Raw genomic sequence first — 19333 nt, 5'->3', positions numbered from 1 at the left:
GAATCTGGAGCACCTGGGAGGACACGCAGCTCTGGCTCTGAGCTGGGCCAGTCACCCTGTCCTTACTCAACTGGTGTTATGCAATGCAATACCCAGAAGTGGAGCTGACACTAAATCCAGCCCTCTCCTCTCTGCTGCTTGCACAGTGAATTTCTAAAGGCAAACTGCAGAAGTGCAGAGATGCTCACACTCAGAATATTAGCAGAGTCTATAATCGCAGCAATGCCATTTGTCTCATTTAAGGGTATTACACTTCAGACTCTAAAATAGCAGAATTAAGTAAGGGGAGTTTGGCCCATAGCTGCTTTATTACTGCATTTAATATGAGTTGTTTAAATGGAAAAGTCAGGAACTCTGTGACATTTAAAAACTATATAGCACAAACCAGAAGAACAATAAAGCCGATTATAATTAGGTAGCATAACATAACATTTGATTGATGTGACAGACAGAATACAGACCCACAAGAAAGAAACTAGGTTTGCTACCTATAGCCACAGCAGTTTCCAGGGCATCTCCAGTTATCATCTTTACTGATACACCAGACTCAAAAAGGACTTGAACAGCTTCTCTCACTCCAGCCCTGGGGGGATCGATTATTCCAACCAGGCCTAAGAAAGTTAGCTTGCCAAGTTCTGGCCCCGAAGCCAAAGCGAGTACTAGAAACAGAGGAAGAAAAAAAAAAAAGACAACAGTAAATTATTTATAATTAATTTCCATACATTAAAATGAACATTTAGAAGAAATTTTAACTTTCCTATTTTCCATCTGAAAAAGTCATTAAAGCCAGATAGTCAGATATTCTTGTGTAGACACAAAAGTTTGTTGTTCTCAAATAATACTGGTTTATGAGAATCAGAGAATTTCTGTTTCACAAGTTCCCCTAGGGTTTATTTCTGTCTAATTTAATGTCTACCAAGTCTTGCCTAAATGCAGGTGTATTAAAACGGGACAGTGCAACATCAGAGCAGACACTATTGAACTGCTATGCTAACAACAGTGCTCCTGTGAAAACAATTTTTATTTCTAAATCTAAACTGTAAGAAGGAAATTCAGTTAAACCAGCAAAACTTCCATCGCGTAAACAGCAAGGCTCTGAACATTTTATTTCTGTTCTTGGTGCCTAACTGTATCATTCAATTGGTCTTGAATAACTCAAGGATATTTTGCCAGAGGTTCATGCCAGTGTTGCTTTGATGATTGAATCACAAGCTCGCAGCAGCTGCCTTAGCTAATTGCTTTTCTTTTGAAAGGTGATTTGCCATTCGTAACATCAGATGAGTCAGATATTGTAAAGCAAGCTCTGTACGTGAGTTACTAACTGCAAGACACAGGACTGGAGAATATGTACGTTAATGATACCATCTTCCAGACCTGGTTCCCAAGACTTGTTCTCATCTACTCACATCCTGGGGACACGCACAGGAGATCATGTCTTTGTTATTGAGTGAAAATCTAAGACATTTCTGAAATGATGTTCCTAGTGATGAAGGAAATGGCACATTTATAAAACTTCTGCAGGCTGTGCACTGACATGAAGTCAGGATCAAAAGGAGATTGTTAAATTTGGTCTTAATAAAGAACTGAACCACACTTCAGGTGAAAGTCTCAGTGCTCAAATCCATGCTCTGATTCCCTTTCAAAGTTGCTTTTTGTTGCTTTAAAAGCAAAACTTGGCAGAGCAGTGATTAGATCAGGTTCAGCGTGAAGCTTTTCAATGCAACAATCAGACTGTATCCCAGACAATCACAGCGCTTCAGGAAAGAACATTCACCAGTACCAGTGCTTATTTACAGCTCCTTTCACTTTCACCAATTTAAATCCACAGGAACAAAAAAAGATTTAAAATAATAATAATAATAATAAAAAAGATTAATGGCAAGCAAGCATCCAGCAGACCTAAGACAGGACCCTTGGCAAACTGACATATAAAGAGATCATGCAAGCGATGCTAGGGATTAAGCCTCTGCCTATCCTAACCAGAATTGAGCGAGAAGGTTCTTATGCCCTAATACTTTAAGGGACACAGACAGCAAAGACTGACCCCGTAGACCTGAGGAGCCCATTCGTTTTTCTTCCTGCTGGTAGATGGCTTTCTGCTGGGGTGTAAGTGTTAACGAGATGCCACTGCTGTTATACATAGTGCAATATCGAATAACTTCTTCAAATGCTCCTTTCATAAAGTAAACATCTTCCTGATCCTTTAAAGTAAGGAGATAACATACTTTATCAAAGAAAGAAAAGAGGACATTTTAAAAATACTTATAATGCATGAAGTTTTACATCTTTTATAAAACAGACCTTTTCTTTGCTCTTTTACGTGTTTTGTAAGATTTCCACGTGCATGTGTTATTTATAGGATGTGAGGGTTTTGCTCTAGCCTTTTTTTGTGCTCAGCCATCACAGACACAGGCAGAATGGTAATGAAAAGGTTGGTGAGTTTTAAATCAGAGCACAGCATCAGTCGAGACAAGCTCCTTAACCAGGTAAGGAAAAAAACATTTTCTTCCAAACAAACATCAAATCTTTCTTCCCCTGTCAGTTTTATCCAACAGCTTTTGTTTTCCTGCTCAAACCATTACATGAAAAGAGTTATCTTTTCCCATTCAAGCACAGCGTTAGAAACTAAAATTACACCCAAGTCAGGAATTTTGAGGTTTGTTCAGTTTTTTTTCCAACATAGTTCACTTTTGAGAGCACTATTTGCTAAAGAGATACCATTTCATGCCTATTGTCAGAGAGCACAATTAGGAACACGAAACCAGCCAACAGCACTGTTTGCTTTACCTGATTTTTCAGCGTGCATTTCACGGCCATCCACTTTTGTTCAGAGCTAAACGGAATTTCCTTCTTTCTTACATAAATATCTTTTATGTCAGCTAATTCCATCTAAAGCAGAGTGAAATAAAAAGAGCACTGTAATGCTAAACAACATCAAAGCTTGTCTATATTTTCCACGGTCTTCAAGCACTGACCATGTACTTCCAGGCAGTCATATTTGATAGAGCTCAAAAAAAGCATGTGGAGAATAGAACCTCTGTTTCAGAAACATCTTTTCCTTTTGGTGCCTGACATGGGATGACTTAATCCTCAGCCTGAAGCTTTTGCAAGAACTGCTGGCTTTTGCAAGAGCTCTGCACTGCTGTCCAGGCCCTCGGTGGGGCTTTGGATCAAAGGTGGCTCAAATCCTTTCCCTGAGCTGATAGCAAAGTGCTGGGTTGGGTTCCACAGATTTCTTCCAGCCCAAGCTTGGGCTCCCCCACTTCAGCTATTTCCCAACCACCCTACTTGAAAGAAAAAAGGGAAATCGCAAACAACTCAATAGTCTATTACAGGTGTGGTTTCAAATTCTTCCCTGATGAGTTAAGCTCAAAATAAGTTCACCACAAGAAGACCCTTCAGCTCTGACATGTGACATTCGGAACCAACACGTGCCTGCCCTAGCAGCATGCACTGCACTCTGTGCACAGTTGCAACCATCAGAAGTAGCTTCCAGCCTCTCTCTCTCCTCCTCCACAGAAAAAAAAATAAAAATTAAAAATAGAAGAGACAACTCCCCACGTGTTCTGCTATTGCTTGGCTACTCAATGACAGAGCAGAAGAAAGACTTACATTTAGCATTTAGGGAAATAAAATGTCACTGTTTTCAAAAAATAAAAAAAATCCAAACAACTGGTTTCACTGGTAGAGCTACAAGCATTAAAATTAGGAGGTAAAACCAGGTATCTCCGTGCATCATTTCATCAGCCACCTTCTCTGCTTTACAGCCCACCTGAGGTCTGTGGACCACAGGCTGCATAGCACGGATAAAAGGTGTTTTATGGCTCCCTACCTGTGAATATAAATACAATATTAACAAAAAAAAATATTGTTTTACACAGTTATGACCAGAAAAAAAGGTAAACAGCTATCAGATGATACAAATCCAGAATGACCCTATGCTATGTTTTCTAGCATGGCCAGTTCTTGCTCATTTTTTACACTCTCATCTTTCTCCTGAATTGGCATCCACAGAAAATATATAAATAGACGTTCTGGCTTCTGCTCAAAAGAAATCCATTATGCAGCATAATTGCACAGATTAACCAAGCAAAACAATTACTGTTAGTAGCACAGAAGCTCAGGGAAGGTGTTTGACCATGACAGGAGGGTTACACCGAAGAGGTGTACATCTCCAGCCCCGGGGAGAAGAGACAAGGAAAGACTAAAGCCAGTCTGTGGACTTTGAAGAAGTCTGATCACTGCTGTCAGACTTACTATTCTAGCTTTTATTTTATTATTATTTTTTTAATTTTAATTCTGAAATGTTTTAAATCTCAGCAATCTTACCTTCATTGCAAGGGCAATGAGAGCTCCTTCTGTGGGCTGTCCTATCACACTGTTTTTCCTGATAACAGCATTATTGACCACACAGCCAGCCTAGAGAAAGAAACATATTTACAGGGTTTATTTTTTCCACAACTAAATTCATAGTTTTTTCATCTCTTTAAATCACATAAAGAGAGATAGGAGAATGAAAGCAACTACATCCCAAACCACGTGCTATTAGCAGCACCTCTTGAGTTTAGTTCTTGTGCTTTCTAAACCTGCATAATCCACAGGATATGCCAACGTTTTATCAAAAATATTATATTTTGTATAAATTAACATGAAGCAAAACATGATGTATATCAATCCAGCTTGATAAGTCATGAAAACTCAGTCCCTCCTACTGTTGCTTCTAAAGGGCAGTATGTGTACAGTGACGCCTAACCTCCATTTGAGGTTCCAGCTCAGATCATTTCACTATCCAAACACCCTGCTTTAGTCTACACTCGAATGCACAAGATTTTGTTTAATGCTAACACGAGAGCCAGAGACCGTCGCAGTGCATTTATATATTGATTACACAGCTGGCTAAAGTCTACGGTCTGTCTGCATAAAAACCTGGACGTGGTAATGTTAATTGCTCTTTCCCCTGCCAGAGTTGTATTTTGATCCAAAACAGCAATGACACTTAACTTGATGACTCTGGTCTCTCCCTATATGTCCTATGATTGCTACCTTTCACCAATAAGCTTCAGGTTTCATATCATAATTACTCAGAGCCTTTCTGTGTCACTGCTCTCGCAAGGCAGTTTAATTTAGAAATGCAAAAGTGGTGTTTTCACATTCATTACCCAAAGTGATCTGTGCAAATTAAAATTGAATGTAAAGAGGACAAGCTGTTTCATAATTTATACTTACCTCCACTAGTTTCCCGACTGAGACATTGGAAAATTCTTTAAGAATTTCCTTTGATGGCAGAAGATAAACATTTCCTTCTCCGTTGTAGCCCACACCACTGACCTGAGGAACAGAGACAGAAAGAGCAGATTTCTCACTGTCAGGCAGGACTATACTACGTCTGTATAGAGTGCGGTGCAGTTGAGGAAATTCCTGATTTTGGAGGTATGCTGGGATTTTTCTTTCTAGCTCAAGGCAACGTTTATAGGAATCACTATCAGCATAATGAACGTATATTATTAAGAATATGTAAGAACAAAAAGAATTGGCTTGTCTTCTCAATCATGGCAGACAAGTTCAGCAGCAGTCTCTCAGCTCAGTCAGGAGATCCGGTCCAGATCCAGTCCTTTGGTCGCAGTGGATTCACTGGCGTTGCTCAAGCTTTGTCCCACTGATGCAGGGTAGCCACTGCCTTACATTTTGCAGGCCTGCATTTTTCATCCACTTTGCATGCAGGTAAATGAGCCAAATGAAAATATCGAGTCATTCATAATAAATATTCCTACAGTAGGTGGTTAGCGGCAGGTTTCAGTGTTCGCAATAATTGCAGAGAACAGCAGATGAAGTCAATGAAGAACTTTGTTTATGGCATCTGAGTAGCTTTTGTACATGCAGCCCCACCTCTGCCTGTCTCCAACACTGCGAAAGTCCCTTCTCTTTCACAGAACCAGTGACGTGCAAGAAAGATGTTTTGGGACTGACTCAACGTTCCTCACTTGGGCCTCACTGAACTAAAAGCAAATCGGCCCTGAGCTGGACTAGGAAAGGCTGTATCACCACCTCGTCCGTACCTCTGCCTGGAACCCATCCGAGGTCACAAGCCGAGTCACCGTCATCTCGTTGGCTGTCAGAGTGCCTGTCTTATCTGAGCAGATGACATTGCAGCAACCTGATGCAGGAAAGTTTTAATCAGAACTCATAAGTTACACAAATAATGGGATCCAAGGCCCCAGAAGGAGGAGAGCATGTTCCCCTGATGCTGTTTAAACTGCACTGATAAGGAAAGGAGAAAATACCAACAGATGGATGAGTTCTGAGGAAAGGATGAAGGGAAAAGAATTTGATTGCCCTTCAGGGTATCATGCACAGAATTTGTGAGATGTGCTAGGAGACATCTGAAGATGTCTTTACATTGTCTTGAGAATCAGCCTGTGAGCAGTTGGAGAAGGCCCTTATTTCCAGGGAGGCGACTAGTGTACCCGAGCTGCAGTATTACACCTGGACAGAACAGCTCTTACACTTAGAAAATAATTATCAAATTCTCACTCTGCCACATGCTTCCTCAAACAGGCCATTTAACCCTTACTTCCCTCTCTCTAAGTCAGGAACAACAGCACTCCCTGCTTCCCCAAGGGGTTGTGAGGCTGCAAAACCACCAAACCAGTTACCAAAAAATACTTTAAAATCCACACCAAAGAGTGGAAGCTGCCCCACTCATGCTCTGCTTTGTGGCCATAAAGCACATTTGTTCCAGAGCCCATTTACACCAGAACACAACAAAAGAAGTAATTAGCAGTCACCTCAGGCTAGTTTTTACTCCTTAAAAGGTAAAACAAACAAACAAACAAACAAAAAAAAACACGACTTTAATGCAAAAGAGAATCAGACTTCTAAGTCTGATCATCTTCCATGGCTCTGGAAGTGACCACATGGCTTAGCACATCCCTGTGAACGTGGTGACCACCAGGTAAGAGCCCAGAAAGAATAAATGAGATTGGGCTGTGAGCAAATTAATTGTGGTTTTGATGGATTAGCATGGAGAAAAGCTATCACTTCCAATATTTCATTTTTAATTATTTACAATCAAAGAATCAGCTAAAGCAGAAGGATTGTCTTTCTCCCTTTGAGAAATGTGACAGAAGTGGTGCAATTAATGTGCAGGAGAGTACAACTTTTTCCACACTTTGGCTGTCTTGCAGAGTACCTGGACATCTGGCAGTTATGCCTGTTTGGGCACAGCCCTTCCAGAACAAAATTCTTACTGAGATAAGGCAGTCTCAGATGCCCTGGGTCAGGGCAGGTACAATAAAGTGAAGGTGATAAGATCCCTTAACTGCAGAACAAACAAGGGCAGTTCAAACAATAGCATCATTTCTAAGTCAGACAAATCTTAGCTGAAGATCTGGCTGTGCAGCAGACATTTGAAATTACTCGGTCTGGGCTTGGCGTTTGTTGCACATTTTAATTAGTGGTACTAAATGCACAACATGTCTTCTCCTTCATCTAATTGCCATACTGACCAAAGTCAGAGTAGCAAAGCCTGGAATATGGTGACTTGGGGATGAAGGTCAATTTGAAGGTAAAGGGAGGTGAAATAATATTTTCATTATGGTTTATTTTGCCCTGCACTTGTGAGGATTGCTGGATGCCTTCTCATCGTGCTCTCTATCCCTATTTTCCATCACTCTTTGGACATCAGGGAGATGGCTGCACAGAAGGGCAGATGGTTTTGTCTATGCTGCCAGGCATGACTTGAGGGGCTGCAAGGTTTTTTAGCCAGACAGCAAAGAAGCGGTCAGGAGGGACCTGCAGGATGATCCCACAGAAGAAGGAGGAATGAGAAACCAAGACAAACTCAAAGCAGGCATGTCTGCAGAAAAGCACAAATTTTAAAGGAGGTGAACAAACCACATGGCTCCTTTGCAGCCTTACCTAGGGTTTCTACTATGGGCAGCTTCTTCACAATCACTCTTTTCTTGGCCATTCGGAGAACACCCAGCACCAGCGTTACGGTGACCACGATGGGAAGGCCCTCTGGGATGGCAGCTACCGCCAGGCTGGGGACAGCAGAGAGACAACGGCTTCAACACATGAGTCAGACTGCAAAGACTGACCAACATGTGCCAAAGGGACATCTCCATGGGGGTGTTTTCCTGCTTATATGCAAGCATCTGAGTGGAAGCACGCAGAGCTTACCGTTGGGACTACTGGCACACCGTAAGTACAAAAGCAGGATATTTATATAACCCTTCAACCTTTTGGGGGGGCAATTGTGATGGAGCAATGACTTTTTCTCATTGCTGAAGAGCAATATTTTCTGGCTAAGTAGGAATTTAAGGGCTGGATTTCATTCATTTAATGAGGATGAAAGTTGAATATTCCCTGGCATCACAGCTCATACGTTAGCTACTGGCCACATGCAGCTCCACATCTCCTACATGTAGCTTTTTTTTTTTTAAAGGACTGATTTTGGAGCCATGGCAACGCCAAACAACAGGTTTTATGGGCACTACTAAAAACACATGGTTTATTATGTTTGATTAGGAGGTTGAGCATGCATTTCATGTCACATAAAATGCAAATTCCTGTCTTTATAAGTAAACGTAGTAAGAACTGCAAAGGCTAATATTTGCTGTTGTTACACTCCCACTAAATTCATAGTACAGATAGGAGAGGACATTCATGGCAGGATGAGGTGGAAATGTCAGTGATGATTTTCAAAATACTTTGTCCAGAGGAAATAAGGAAAAAAATATTTGAATTTGATTAATTTCTAAAATTACGCAAAACCCTCATACTTCTTTTTCTATTAAAATCTATTGTAAAGCAAACATTAATTGCACCAGTGCAAGATCAATGTGTACTTATGAAGAGCCTTATCCAAGTTCTCTTTTGTGGACTGTCTATTGTTTTGAGCAGTAAACTTGCTGGGACATATTTCATTATAATCAAAGAGAAAGGTGCTCTCCAGTCCTCACCTAACTCCAATTGTGAACATGCTGAGAAGATGCTTCCCTTGTAACCAGCCAATGAGCATTATTAAACCTGGTGGGGGGAAAACATCCGATTAAAAAACATTTATACATCTATAATCTGCTTTAGTTGCTGTTGGGGAATGGAATATGCAGTGAGGTCCCCAGCTCTCTCCCTCCCAGGCATCTGTGCTTGGATACCTCCATCCAGGTAAGCCATATCAACAAGTACCTTTGAAAAAAGTGGTCCTGGAGCACCGAGAGCTCTCACAGCTGACTGTGCAAATGCAGGCATTGTGTTCAACTCACCGATTATCCCAAAGGAGAAAAGAGTGAGTTGCTTCCCTAGTCTGTCCATGCTTTTCTGAAGAGGTGTTTTGGGAGTCTGCAAACAGAGAACAGCTGTTTTGATTTTCTTATTATGTAGTATTAGAATGGGATAGTAGGGCAGAATGACCGCCCCATACAGCCCTCGTTATGATTACTGTGGTCCTTACTGCTGCCCCATGTACCCTACTGCTTACACATCCCAAAACCAAAATCAAGAGTTAATTAGTTTTATAAAACCTTATCTGTGTTGGTTGGTTCAGAGATCTAGCCTGTGAAAGCTTGGCATGTGTAGAAGTAAAATTTTATATACTTAGAAGAAATTGAGGAGGGAAAAACAAAAGAACAAGGACAAGAAGCTATGTGGTTTAGGTGCCCCTTGGTCACACGCAGGCATTCTGTAGCAGAAACAGAGACAGAGTGCATTAACTCTCAGGACTGCTCCTCCTCACCAACTTTCATACAGCACACCCACCATTTCCAGAGTGACACAGAGGTTCCTTTACCTCTTCAGCTTGCATCATTTTGAACACCTCTCCAAACTGTGAGTTTTCACCTGTCCCAATAACTATGCCCTGAAAAGAAGGGGGAAAAAAAAAAAGAGAGGCAAATGAAAAAAAAATCCTATTTGAAAGATTCTGTGACTAATATCAAGTAAAAGGTTGCAAGTTACAGGACTCACTTTTCCCTTCCCGTACCGCACCAGGGTCCCCATGAAAACAACATTGCTCAGCGTGGTTATGTCTCCGGCTTCTAGCAATACACCGTCAGTCTTGTTGCAAGGCTCAGCTTCTCCCGTAAAACTGGATTCATCCACCAGCAGATCTGTAACCTAATTAACACCACACATTTCTGGCACCGTTAAGACAGATTTCCAAAGCAGGCTCTTGTCCATATAGCTATATTTACCTCTATTAGCCTGAGGTCTGCAGGGACCCTATCGCCAACAGAAAGATATATGATATCTCCAGGCACAAGCTCTCGTGCTAGAAGATGCTGCAGTTTTCCTTCCCTTAGGCTATATTAGACAAATGGACAAAGAAGGAGGGGAGAAAAAAAAAAAAAAAAAAAAAAAAAAAAAAAACAGGCTTTATTCCTTGTGCAGACTTGGGAATGTGATTGGCAAGGAAAAATGAGCCCTACTCCAAAAAGCTTCCAGCGTACATAACATACAACCTGCATAACCATGACTGAGCGTGTTCCCCATTGGGCTCAGTTTTAATTCTTAAACAGATGGGCAACTTACAGAAGATTTACATTTCAGCAGTAAGTGACCTGAACGGCACTTAATAGGTAGGAGTGACAAGAAGGTGTGCTTTCCCATTGCTCACACTTTAAGTAGTGACTTGCTGATACCTTAAGTGAAAAAGCTTGAAAAACTTTTTAATGACTGGCGTTTTTTTATTGTATTAAAAGTATCACCCTTCAAGTGGACAGGTGCTTATGGTGCCATTATATTGTAAACATAAATAAATAATGTAACAGCGGTGTCTGTAAGATCCAAACCCAGGTGAACTTTGGACCAGAATAAAGCCCTACAGAGCTTTTGAGACGGAATGTTTCTCTGAGCCTCGCGGCTTATTTGTGTTGGCTGTGACAGGACCAATTTGCAAAGACACGAGCAGGAAAGCACAATCTAAAGCACCGATACTGAACATCAAAGCAGCTGGGTGCAGGCACCTGCCATGCCCCACAGCTGCTGCATGAGCAGTGGCATGGCCGCATTCACACGTGGCCAGCTGTAGGCCTCTGTGCCCATGTGTATGGACAGCAAGGACTTTTTTTTTTTTCTTTTTTAAGTTTAAAACTCTTACCCCTTGTCCTATCACTATACTCCTTGACAGAATCCATCCCCAGCTTGCCTGCAGCCCCCTTTAGGCCCTAGCAGGCTGCTGTAAGGTCTCCCAGGAGCCTTCTCTTCTCCAGGCTGAACAACCCCAGCTCCCTCAGCCTGTCTTCACCTCCCAGACACTGCTTTCTCATCAGGCACACGATGACCCAAAAACATTTTCTCCACAGCTCGGTTCTGCCCTCATAACCCAAAGGATGCTGAACCACTGAGCCTGGCAGCCAGCCACGCCTCACCAGTTGCACTCAGGGGGTACCAGCTTGTTCAGCTCTTCCAGAGACTTTTCCGAGCGATACTCCTTTTGAACAAGAAAGGAGAAGAAAGCCAAGTTACATGAGTGACCTGCTCATGGCACAGCTCCGGTTGTGGAGCAGAATCCTAGCCGACGTACCTGGATGAAGGCCACGGTGACCACGATGAGCACCGCCTGCGGACAGAGAGGCATTAGAAGTGCAGGCACGCCAGCTCCGGGAAGCAAAGGGTTGGGTTACAGATGTGCCACCTACCACGGTGATGCTCGCTGCGTCCTCGTATTCTTTAGTGATGACGCTTACTAAAGCAGAAGCCAGCAGCAAGAGAATGAGGGGATTTTTAAACTAGGAAAAAGAGACAAAACAAATTGCGGTATAAAGTTAAACATGGTCTGAGCTGGTCTCAGAAAGGATTCACAGGTACTGTTTTTCTGTAGGGACTTTGCTGCCAAGACGTAGCAGGTGCAGTGCCTGTGGCCAGACCACATGGGACAGCCAGCATCAGGGACTGCAGGACAAGGAAGGGGCTCTCACCAACCCCCCCAAATTTTCTCTCTTTCCCCCCAGCTGCACAGGCAAGCTTGTCTTTGCAGCCATATAGTGCAGGTCTGACTCTAAAATCTCCTTAGAGTCACGACAGGTACAGACAAAACCTTTTATTGTCATTTAGAATTTGAAACCAGAAATCCTCTCTTATCCTCCTGGGGGGGGCGGGGGGGGGGGCGGGTGAGTGAGCTGCTAAGCTCTGCCCTGGTCGCAGGGGCCAGCACTGTACCAGTCAGGTTCTGCAGTCCCAAAACCATGGGAAACATCACCAAAATCAGCAGCGGCTTGGGAAAATCATGTGCTTTGGGACAGTTCCTTACTCCGGGGGCCGCCCGCCCCCACACACTTTTAAACATGGATTTTATGGACCTTGCTCATACTTGAGAAAATCTTAGTTCTATTTAGCTAATATAGGAATTGGTGGAAGTGAATCACATTGAAATTTTTGTTTGGTGTCCTCATAGGAGAAATAACTTTTTAAAGTAGTCAGGGAAGAGTAAAAAAACCTTCCTAACACTTCACTGTTTTTGAAAATTAAAAAATCCTTGAAGAGATTTAGCGATGCTTACATCAAAGTGCTAGAAGAGTATTATTTGAGTATTATTTACATTAAAAAAAAAAGATAATCCATGCAATAAAAATAAAGTATTTCAAAGAAAGGAAAATCTTCATTACCCAGGTAAAATAAAACCAAAGCAAGAAATAATAATAAAAAAATCAAAATTGCTGTCTGAAAACACACACAAAAAAATTAAAATCACCCTTCCTGTTTGGTTAAGAGCTCTAAAAGAGAGGTGAAAGATATATTAAATACTGATGAGAGTTGTTAATAAAAGCAAGACTCAAAAATAATTCAGTTGGGGAAAAACAGGACAGCACGTCCCACCTTCTTCCAGGCTTCTTGGGTGCAGTTGGCTTGAAGGGCACCAGTGACCGCCAGCATAACCGAAATCACAGCTATGGATGGTTTTCCCAAACCTTTCATGATTTTATCACTTGCCTTAAAGGGAATAAATGTGCTCCAGAAACCAGGTCACCGAGCTATAGCTTTTGATTTGCAGGCTGCATGGAGATAAAAAGGTTTATTTTTATTTTAAGATGTTATCTCCACTTTAAATGAACCCACATCTGCATCTCACAATGGCTTTCCTGTGGGAACAGACAGTTTCAGTATCCGGGGCACATCCTGTCCCAAGGCTGAATCCAGGGAAGTCGAAACCCTGAATATTTCAATGTACAGACACTCTTGAGGCACCTCAGCCAGGTAAAATGAGAGTCTGTGCAGAAAACCCTTACCTGGTCTAAGTATTTCTTCCATATGGGCTCTGTGTTATCTACTGAAAATTCATTCCAGCCATGTTTCAACCGGCGCTGTAGCACGGAAGTCTCCGAGAGTCCAGTGTGTAAATCAACCTAGCAGGAAATCAAAGCAAAACAGCATTACACATTGTAGGATAGTCATAGAAAACTGCATAAGGCCTATCTCATAACGTTAAGAAACTGTCAGTAGACTGGGCACAATACTCATGGTTCAGTGTCACAAAGTCCTGTTTGAGCTATGTCCAGCTCCATAGCCAGCACAGTGTCCTCCAAAATAAAGCTATCTGATTTTCTGCTTAGGTACTTGGTTTTGTTAAATTATAAGACTTGACCATCAACTCTCACGGGAGCTCATAAAACAAGAACAAGTTCATTAAAAAAAAAATATTTCCACGGGTGAGAAGTTATATAATAGATGACAAATTGGAAAACCACACTGCAGCAGCGGTGCCCGTGGTTTGCTCCAGGCAGGGTTTGACAGCTGGGCAGGACAGGACACAGAGCCAGGTTGCGAGGGAGCTGCAGAGAAGTCATCCAGGATGCTAAAGCCATGTGAGGAGTTTTGCCTCTGAAATGAAACTTGCCACAAAAAGCAGGGGAAAAGGGCTGCATGCATTTGCACAACATTTCCGAAGGTGCTGAGGATTGGGTCAACAGGTGTGCAGCCTGCAGACTGTGATGTTATTTTCACAAGTGCAGCTAAAACACTTACATTTAAGGCTTTTGCCAAGTCTTCTTTATGGCATTTACATGCATCTTTTGGGGGTAGAACTGTCACCTCCTTCTCCTGCTCAATGACTTTCAGCTCACATTCCTCGTGGCTCTGCAGAAGGGAGATAAAGCTCTCGTTAGGCAAGAACCCCATTAACAGAAGCCGTTCAGCATCTCTTCACCTCTTCCCCCTAACCCCATTCCCTTATCTCATCAGCCCTATGGCTCCACAGTTAGCTAAAACACTTCCCACATCACAGCACTCTATAATACTCACTAATTAATCCTCAAAGCCAGGCACACCTCCTTATGCCCAGCAGTGAGGGTAGGCACCCACCCGTGACCCTTTCAAGGATGGCCGGTGGCTGGGAGAAGCCGGTCCTGCGTGGGCAGGAGGTGGTGCCACAATCCTCCAAGCAGGAACCCCTTCATTTGGGTGATGGCAGAGCAGGAATTTTGCTGTGCTCTACCCGCAAAGCACCTGATGGTGTTATTGTGTTCAATACCGTTCAATAATTAGGGTAAATACTGGGACTTTTGCTCACCCCTGCATACATCCAAACAGTCAGTGACAATCGAAGGAGCTCAGTGTAACCCCCCCACCCCTGCAGCATTCCAAGCAGCCTCCATGCCCCCTCCCACACCAACACCTCTGGTCGTCTTACATACACATTTCCCAGCAGAACAGACCAGGCCTGTGCTCTGGCCCTTCACTGGCATGTGCAGCTCCACACAGCAAGCTGACAGGGATGTCGGCAGCACACTTCACCCCCCTACAACCTCCCTTCCCCACCACTGTCCCCAGCTCATCTCCCTTGAGATCTCCCCCAGCTGCTCAGCAGTGGAGGGAAGGTAAAAATTGGGCTCAGCTGAGTGCTTTTTCTGAGCCTTTACAATGATTTGGATGCTGCCTTGGTTGAAAGGCTGAGCCCGAACCTTTTTTGTTGTTATCAGCTAGTGGAAAGCAATGTGATTAGGAGCTGGATTACCCAAAAGACAAACACACAGCTGCACCATGGGCAGGAAAGCATGCAAGGCTCTGCTGTTTGCAGGGATCCTGCCCAAGATTAGCATTTTTCCATGCCAACGTCTTCCAACCCACTGCACGCTTGATGCTCAGAGCAAGAAAAAAAACATAAACTTGTCAGAGGGGAAAATCAATGGTAAACATGAAGTAGAAAAACTCTCTGCTCCAAGGGGAGGAAGCAAATCCCCTGTTGAGGCTGAGCAGGGGATGCTCACTCAAACGAGGCTCATTTCCCACCTCTGCACCCATTTTCCACCTCCATGCAGGAGAAACCCTCTTAAATCTCATCCTAATTTCTCCCTTTGATGATAAAAAAGACATAAACTGGGGCATTTACTGCGCTCCTCTTGTTGCTCTTCCCTCAAATTCAGCAATCTTGGATGCTGTGGGTGCAGGAGGCTGGGTGCTGCAAGGGTGGGCACGGTGCTGAGGACCCTGGCAGGGGATGCTCAGCCCATGGGAGATATTCAGCACCCAGGGGGTTTTGGGAAACGCTCAGGTGCAGGGGCTCAGCAGAACTTCAGCAAGGGCTTAGAGGATGCTGGAGATGCGTGAATCACTATTTGGGGAATTAGCCCTTACATGAATACTCAGGAGGTTTCCAGGAACATCCAGCATTCTGCAGTCCCAAGCCTGAGGTAGATACAGAAAATCTCTCTTCCCTACATTGCAGCCCTCCTGTTATCACTGTTTAAGCAGTTTCTACAGGCTCTTCCATGCTGCTGATGGCATGAACAGGTACCACTGCCTCCAAGGAAGTTGTATTTTAATGAAAGGAGACAGAGGTGGGAAGAGACACGGGCAGAGGCGTAACATGCCTGCAGTCCCACGGAGCTGCTAGGAGAAGGCAGACCTGCCAGCTCCCCACTCTATCGCTGCTATTTACCCTTGGAAAGGCGTGGAGGAAACGAATGACAAGAGCACACAGTGCACGGCCGTGAATCAATAGCCAGGCCAGCAGTGCCGTGCTCCTTGCATTTGGGACTGCTCTGCAAGGAACACTTTTCCTGTGAGCTGATTTCTATTGATCAGCTTGTGCCTGACAGTGATTTGCCTGGGACGAGCGTGGCACGGCTTCTTCTCCCAGAACAGCCCCAGTGATGCCCAGCTTGGGAACATTTCAAGCATCACTTTCTTTGCTGTCTAACTTTTAAACTAGATGTGGGCTGTCAACATTACCAATGCACACTTTTAACCTTTATCCCTTATACATAATTCAAGCACAAAAGCCATAGAGCAGGTTAGCAAGAAAGAGAAATTACAATATATCCCCTGCTCAGTGGGCTTGGGAGATGCTGGGGACCTGGAGAGGCCCCAGCCATGCAGCAGCCCACCCTGTGCTGCTGCTGCCCACACCATGCATCCCTGGCCCCAAAACGATCCAGCCATTGTCACACCGAGCAGCCGTGCCGACAGGGAGAAAGTGCAGGGAGCACGAAACCCTCGTTGTGTGCTCTGGCAAGCAGCCCAGAAGAGCAGTTCTTGGGATTTCCACTCCCCCCAGCTCTGCTTTTCCTGAGCTTTTGGGTTTTTCTCCCCCCCCCCCCCCCCCCAGCCCACCCTGTTTTAGGTTACTTTGGACTAGCTAGTGTATCGCAATCTTGTCAAAAGTGGGCTGGGTTATGTAGTCTAACAAGGAGCCCTTTAAAACCTTAAACAGAAACATTCTTCTTGTCTATTCTTCATGCCTGCTGAAAAAAAATAAACCAGCCTAATCCCTCATAAGCCCTTCAGGCTGCTTTTTGGGCACATGTGGCCTGGGGAGCTGTGTTTCAGGGGCACAGGAACCCCCCTGCAGCAAACCCCAGTCCCCCGAGCAAGGGACTGCTTTGCTGGGCTTCCTTATCAGAGCCACTGGGTCCCAAAAGGAACAAAAAGCCACATTTAAGGCAGCTTTGGTCCATAAGGTGTCCTGGGAGGGAGCTGCTGCAGCCCCAAAACCCCCGGGGGAGTGGGAGGGAGGGAGTTAACTCCTTGCTTGCTGGATGTTTTCCAGAATACAAAAATTGGGCTTGACACCTCTAAGGGTTTGAAAATGTGTGCATAAGGAAAGACCATACCACTGCTTTGCAGAAGCAGTCCCATGGGCTCTCTTTCTTTATCGGGAAGGTGAGCTGCACTATTTAGTTTTATTTTGAGGGCATATATTAAATTATGTACCTGCGTGGTAGGGAAGATATTCTGGTGAGGATGCTCTGCAACTCTGGAAAGATATAGGAACAGAGCCTGTGATACCAGTGCTCCCTGCCATGGCTACTGAGTCTCAAGTGGATTAAGTGCTATGGGAGAAAGGACAAAAAAGGTTTTGGTGATGCAATGTGTTTGGGGCAGTAGCCAGCTCTTTCTAAACCTAAGAGAAGAGCCCCTAGACCAAAGCAAGTACCCTGAGCTGGCAGGAGATCCTGGTGGGGAGCTCCTCCCCTTTCCTGGTGCCCTCCAAGACCGTAAGGATGTTCCCACCTTGCCCTGACTTCAGCTCTTTGGGGATGAAGGAACCAGTGACCAGATCTGGGCTTGGATGTTCTTCTGGTTTCTGCAGGAAAAACAGGGTTCTCTTAAACCAAAAACCAGCACTGCAAACTCTGTGTGATTCTGAAGAATTCAACAAAGAATTCTTTGTTGACTTTATATAGAATAAATTGGGAACTCCTTTCAGGAGTGCAATAACTCACCCGTAATGGGGTCTCCCAGGACTTGCCTGGAAGTCGCTTCCCCACTGCACTTGCACGTTGCTGCCTACTTCCTATGCCTGCAGCCAAAATGCCAACCGTTTCCCCGTCACGTTACACAAGTATGACGCTGCACGGACTACAGCTCAAATTCAGGTAGGGTGTACGTTTGTCAGTAAATATGTATCATTATTTATTTTGGCACGATGGAAAAGTTACTGCCAAAAAACAAGGCAGCCTAATTGCCGGCGGCATCCTGACTGTGTAGGATTGGAAACCTCAGCTTCCTATCGAAGCGAGATTGCAGAAATTTGTAATCTCAGCGGCACCTTCCTCTCCTTGGGGTTTTGAGCTGTATTTAAGTGGCACAGAGCAGCATCACACAATGCACTGCGTGGGGTAAGAGCTCAGTGTCTTCCTTTCTTCTCTCTGTCACCCTGACCAAGTCCCTGCTGGAAAGACAAGACTCAGAAATGATCAGAGGATTAGCTGAAATAACATCTGACAAAGGCTTCAGTCAGAAAGGAACACAAGAATCTTGAAATGTATGGATGGTGTTGTGGGGACAGGACTAAAGGCCAACCCTAGGTGCTGAAAGAATTAGATCAGGTTCACGTGGGAGAGCACCCGATCTGTTTGTTGTGTGGGAGAAAAATGGGTCTTGAGCAATGGTAATCCCTGGGCCGAGCAAACACGTGATGATAAAATAATCCCAGCCTGTGAGTTTCAGTGGAGAGAACGCAACGAGAGTAACAAATGTGACTCCCAAACCACCACGGGCCACTCTTTGACCCATCTGTGACGGTACCAAGGAGAGGTAGTAAAGGGAAAAATCAATGTTTATAAATCAGCATTTTTCAGGAGAAGAAAGCATTATGTCAGAAGTATTAGCAGAGCTGCCCAGCTCATCTTGGCCGCTCATTAGCGGTAATGAATGCAGGCAGAGCACACTGACAGCCCGAGGGGTCAGCCCGGCTGTCCCAGCCCATCTGCTGTGGCCTGAGCTGCGTGCCCTGCCCGTAGCACGCAGCACGAGTATCCTCATCTCATCCCACTGCCTGGTAAACATCGGCAACCTCATCCCGCTTACAGGAACGATTCAGCTTGCAGGACACAGGACATGTTCACAGCAACACCACATTAGCGGCTGGACAAAGCAGACCAGCAGGCAAATGTGACAGATTCAACCCCAATCCCACAGATTATTTTTGGCAGGTCCAGGCAAGGGACATAAGAAATCCTCACCTCCTCTTCCGGCTCGGCGCTTCCCAAGGGCTGGTATTTCTGCGTGAAGCGGACGAGAGACCTTTTCTGGAAGAGTTTGGCGAAGCCTCCCTCGATCATCTTTGCCGGGGCGGTGGGAAGCGCCCCGGGGGCCACGGTGCCGCTGCCACCCGCTGCGGCAGGGCTCGAATTCCCCTGCAGGCGCGGGGCTATGGTTACGGGCGGGGAGAGGCCGGGTTACCTGCCGCCAAGTCACGCCTTCGGCTGCAGGTGCCAGAAGGAGCCTGCGCAACTTTCGCCCATAAAAATCTGCCAGGGGAAACCTGTGAGCGTTTAAGACCCATACGGGAGTGCAGAATGTGTAGGTACAGCACCCAAAGAGCACCTCGAGGGCTGTGGTTTCCTCTGCCCACTCAAAATGTGCAGCAGGAGGAGCATCGCCAGGTGCTGCG

The 19333-nt window shown here is 44.6% G+C and overlaps 1 protein-coding gene across 3 annotated transcripts in view; it reads right to left on the bottom strand.

The window, feature by feature from the left end:
* The window catches only part of ATP2C2 (ATPase secretory pathway Ca2+ transporting 2), a 24041-nt gene extending 4708 nt beyond the window's left edge, over window positions 1-19333 (bottom strand). The window contains exons 1-18 of one of the 3 annotated variants that reach the window (XM_035336620.1): window positions 18903-19333; window positions 13963-14073; window positions 13227-13343; window positions 11640-11729; window positions 11525-11560; window positions 11370-11431; window positions 10194-10302; window positions 9967-10116; window positions 9791-9859; window positions 9267-9342; window positions 8964-9030; window positions 7918-8042; window positions 6057-6154; window positions 5227-5328; window positions 4330-4419; window positions 2788-2889; window positions 2045-2201; window positions 489-659 (exon numbers count right to left, since the gene is read on the bottom strand). In XM_035336620.1, coding sequence (XP_035192511.1) covers window positions 489-659; window positions 2045-2201; window positions 2788-2889; window positions 4330-4419; window positions 5227-5328; window positions 6057-6154; window positions 7918-8042; window positions 8964-9030; window positions 9267-9342; window positions 9791-9859; window positions 9967-10116; window positions 10194-10302; window positions 11370-11431; window positions 11525-11560; window positions 11640-11729; window positions 13227-13343; window positions 13963-14073; window positions 18903-19001 — 1831 coding nt within the window. In that variant the 5' untranslated portion in view covers window positions 19002-19333. Of the gene's footprint in view, window positions 1-488; window positions 660-2044; window positions 2202-2787; window positions 2890-4329; window positions 4420-5226; window positions 5329-6056; window positions 6155-7917; window positions 8043-8963; window positions 9031-9266; window positions 9343-9790; window positions 9860-9966; window positions 10117-10193; window positions 10303-11369; window positions 11432-11524; window positions 11561-11639; window positions 11730-13226; window positions 13344-13962; window positions 14074-14651; window positions 14764-18902 lie in introns of those variants that run through there. The other 2 variants (XM_035336618.1, XM_035336619.1) reach the window with 2 other exon arrangements.

Source organism: Oxyura jamaicensis, chromosome 11 (assembly GCF_011077185.1).
Source record: "Oxyura jamaicensis isolate SHBP4307 breed ruddy duck chromosome 11, BPBGC_Ojam_1.0, whole genome shotgun sequence".
Lineage (NCBI taxonomy): Eukaryota > Metazoa > Chordata > Aves > Anseriformes > Anatidae > Oxyura > Oxyura jamaicensis.
The sequence above is the reverse complement of the archived record's forward strand: the minus strand, read 5'-3'. Positions and strand labels throughout refer to the sequence as shown.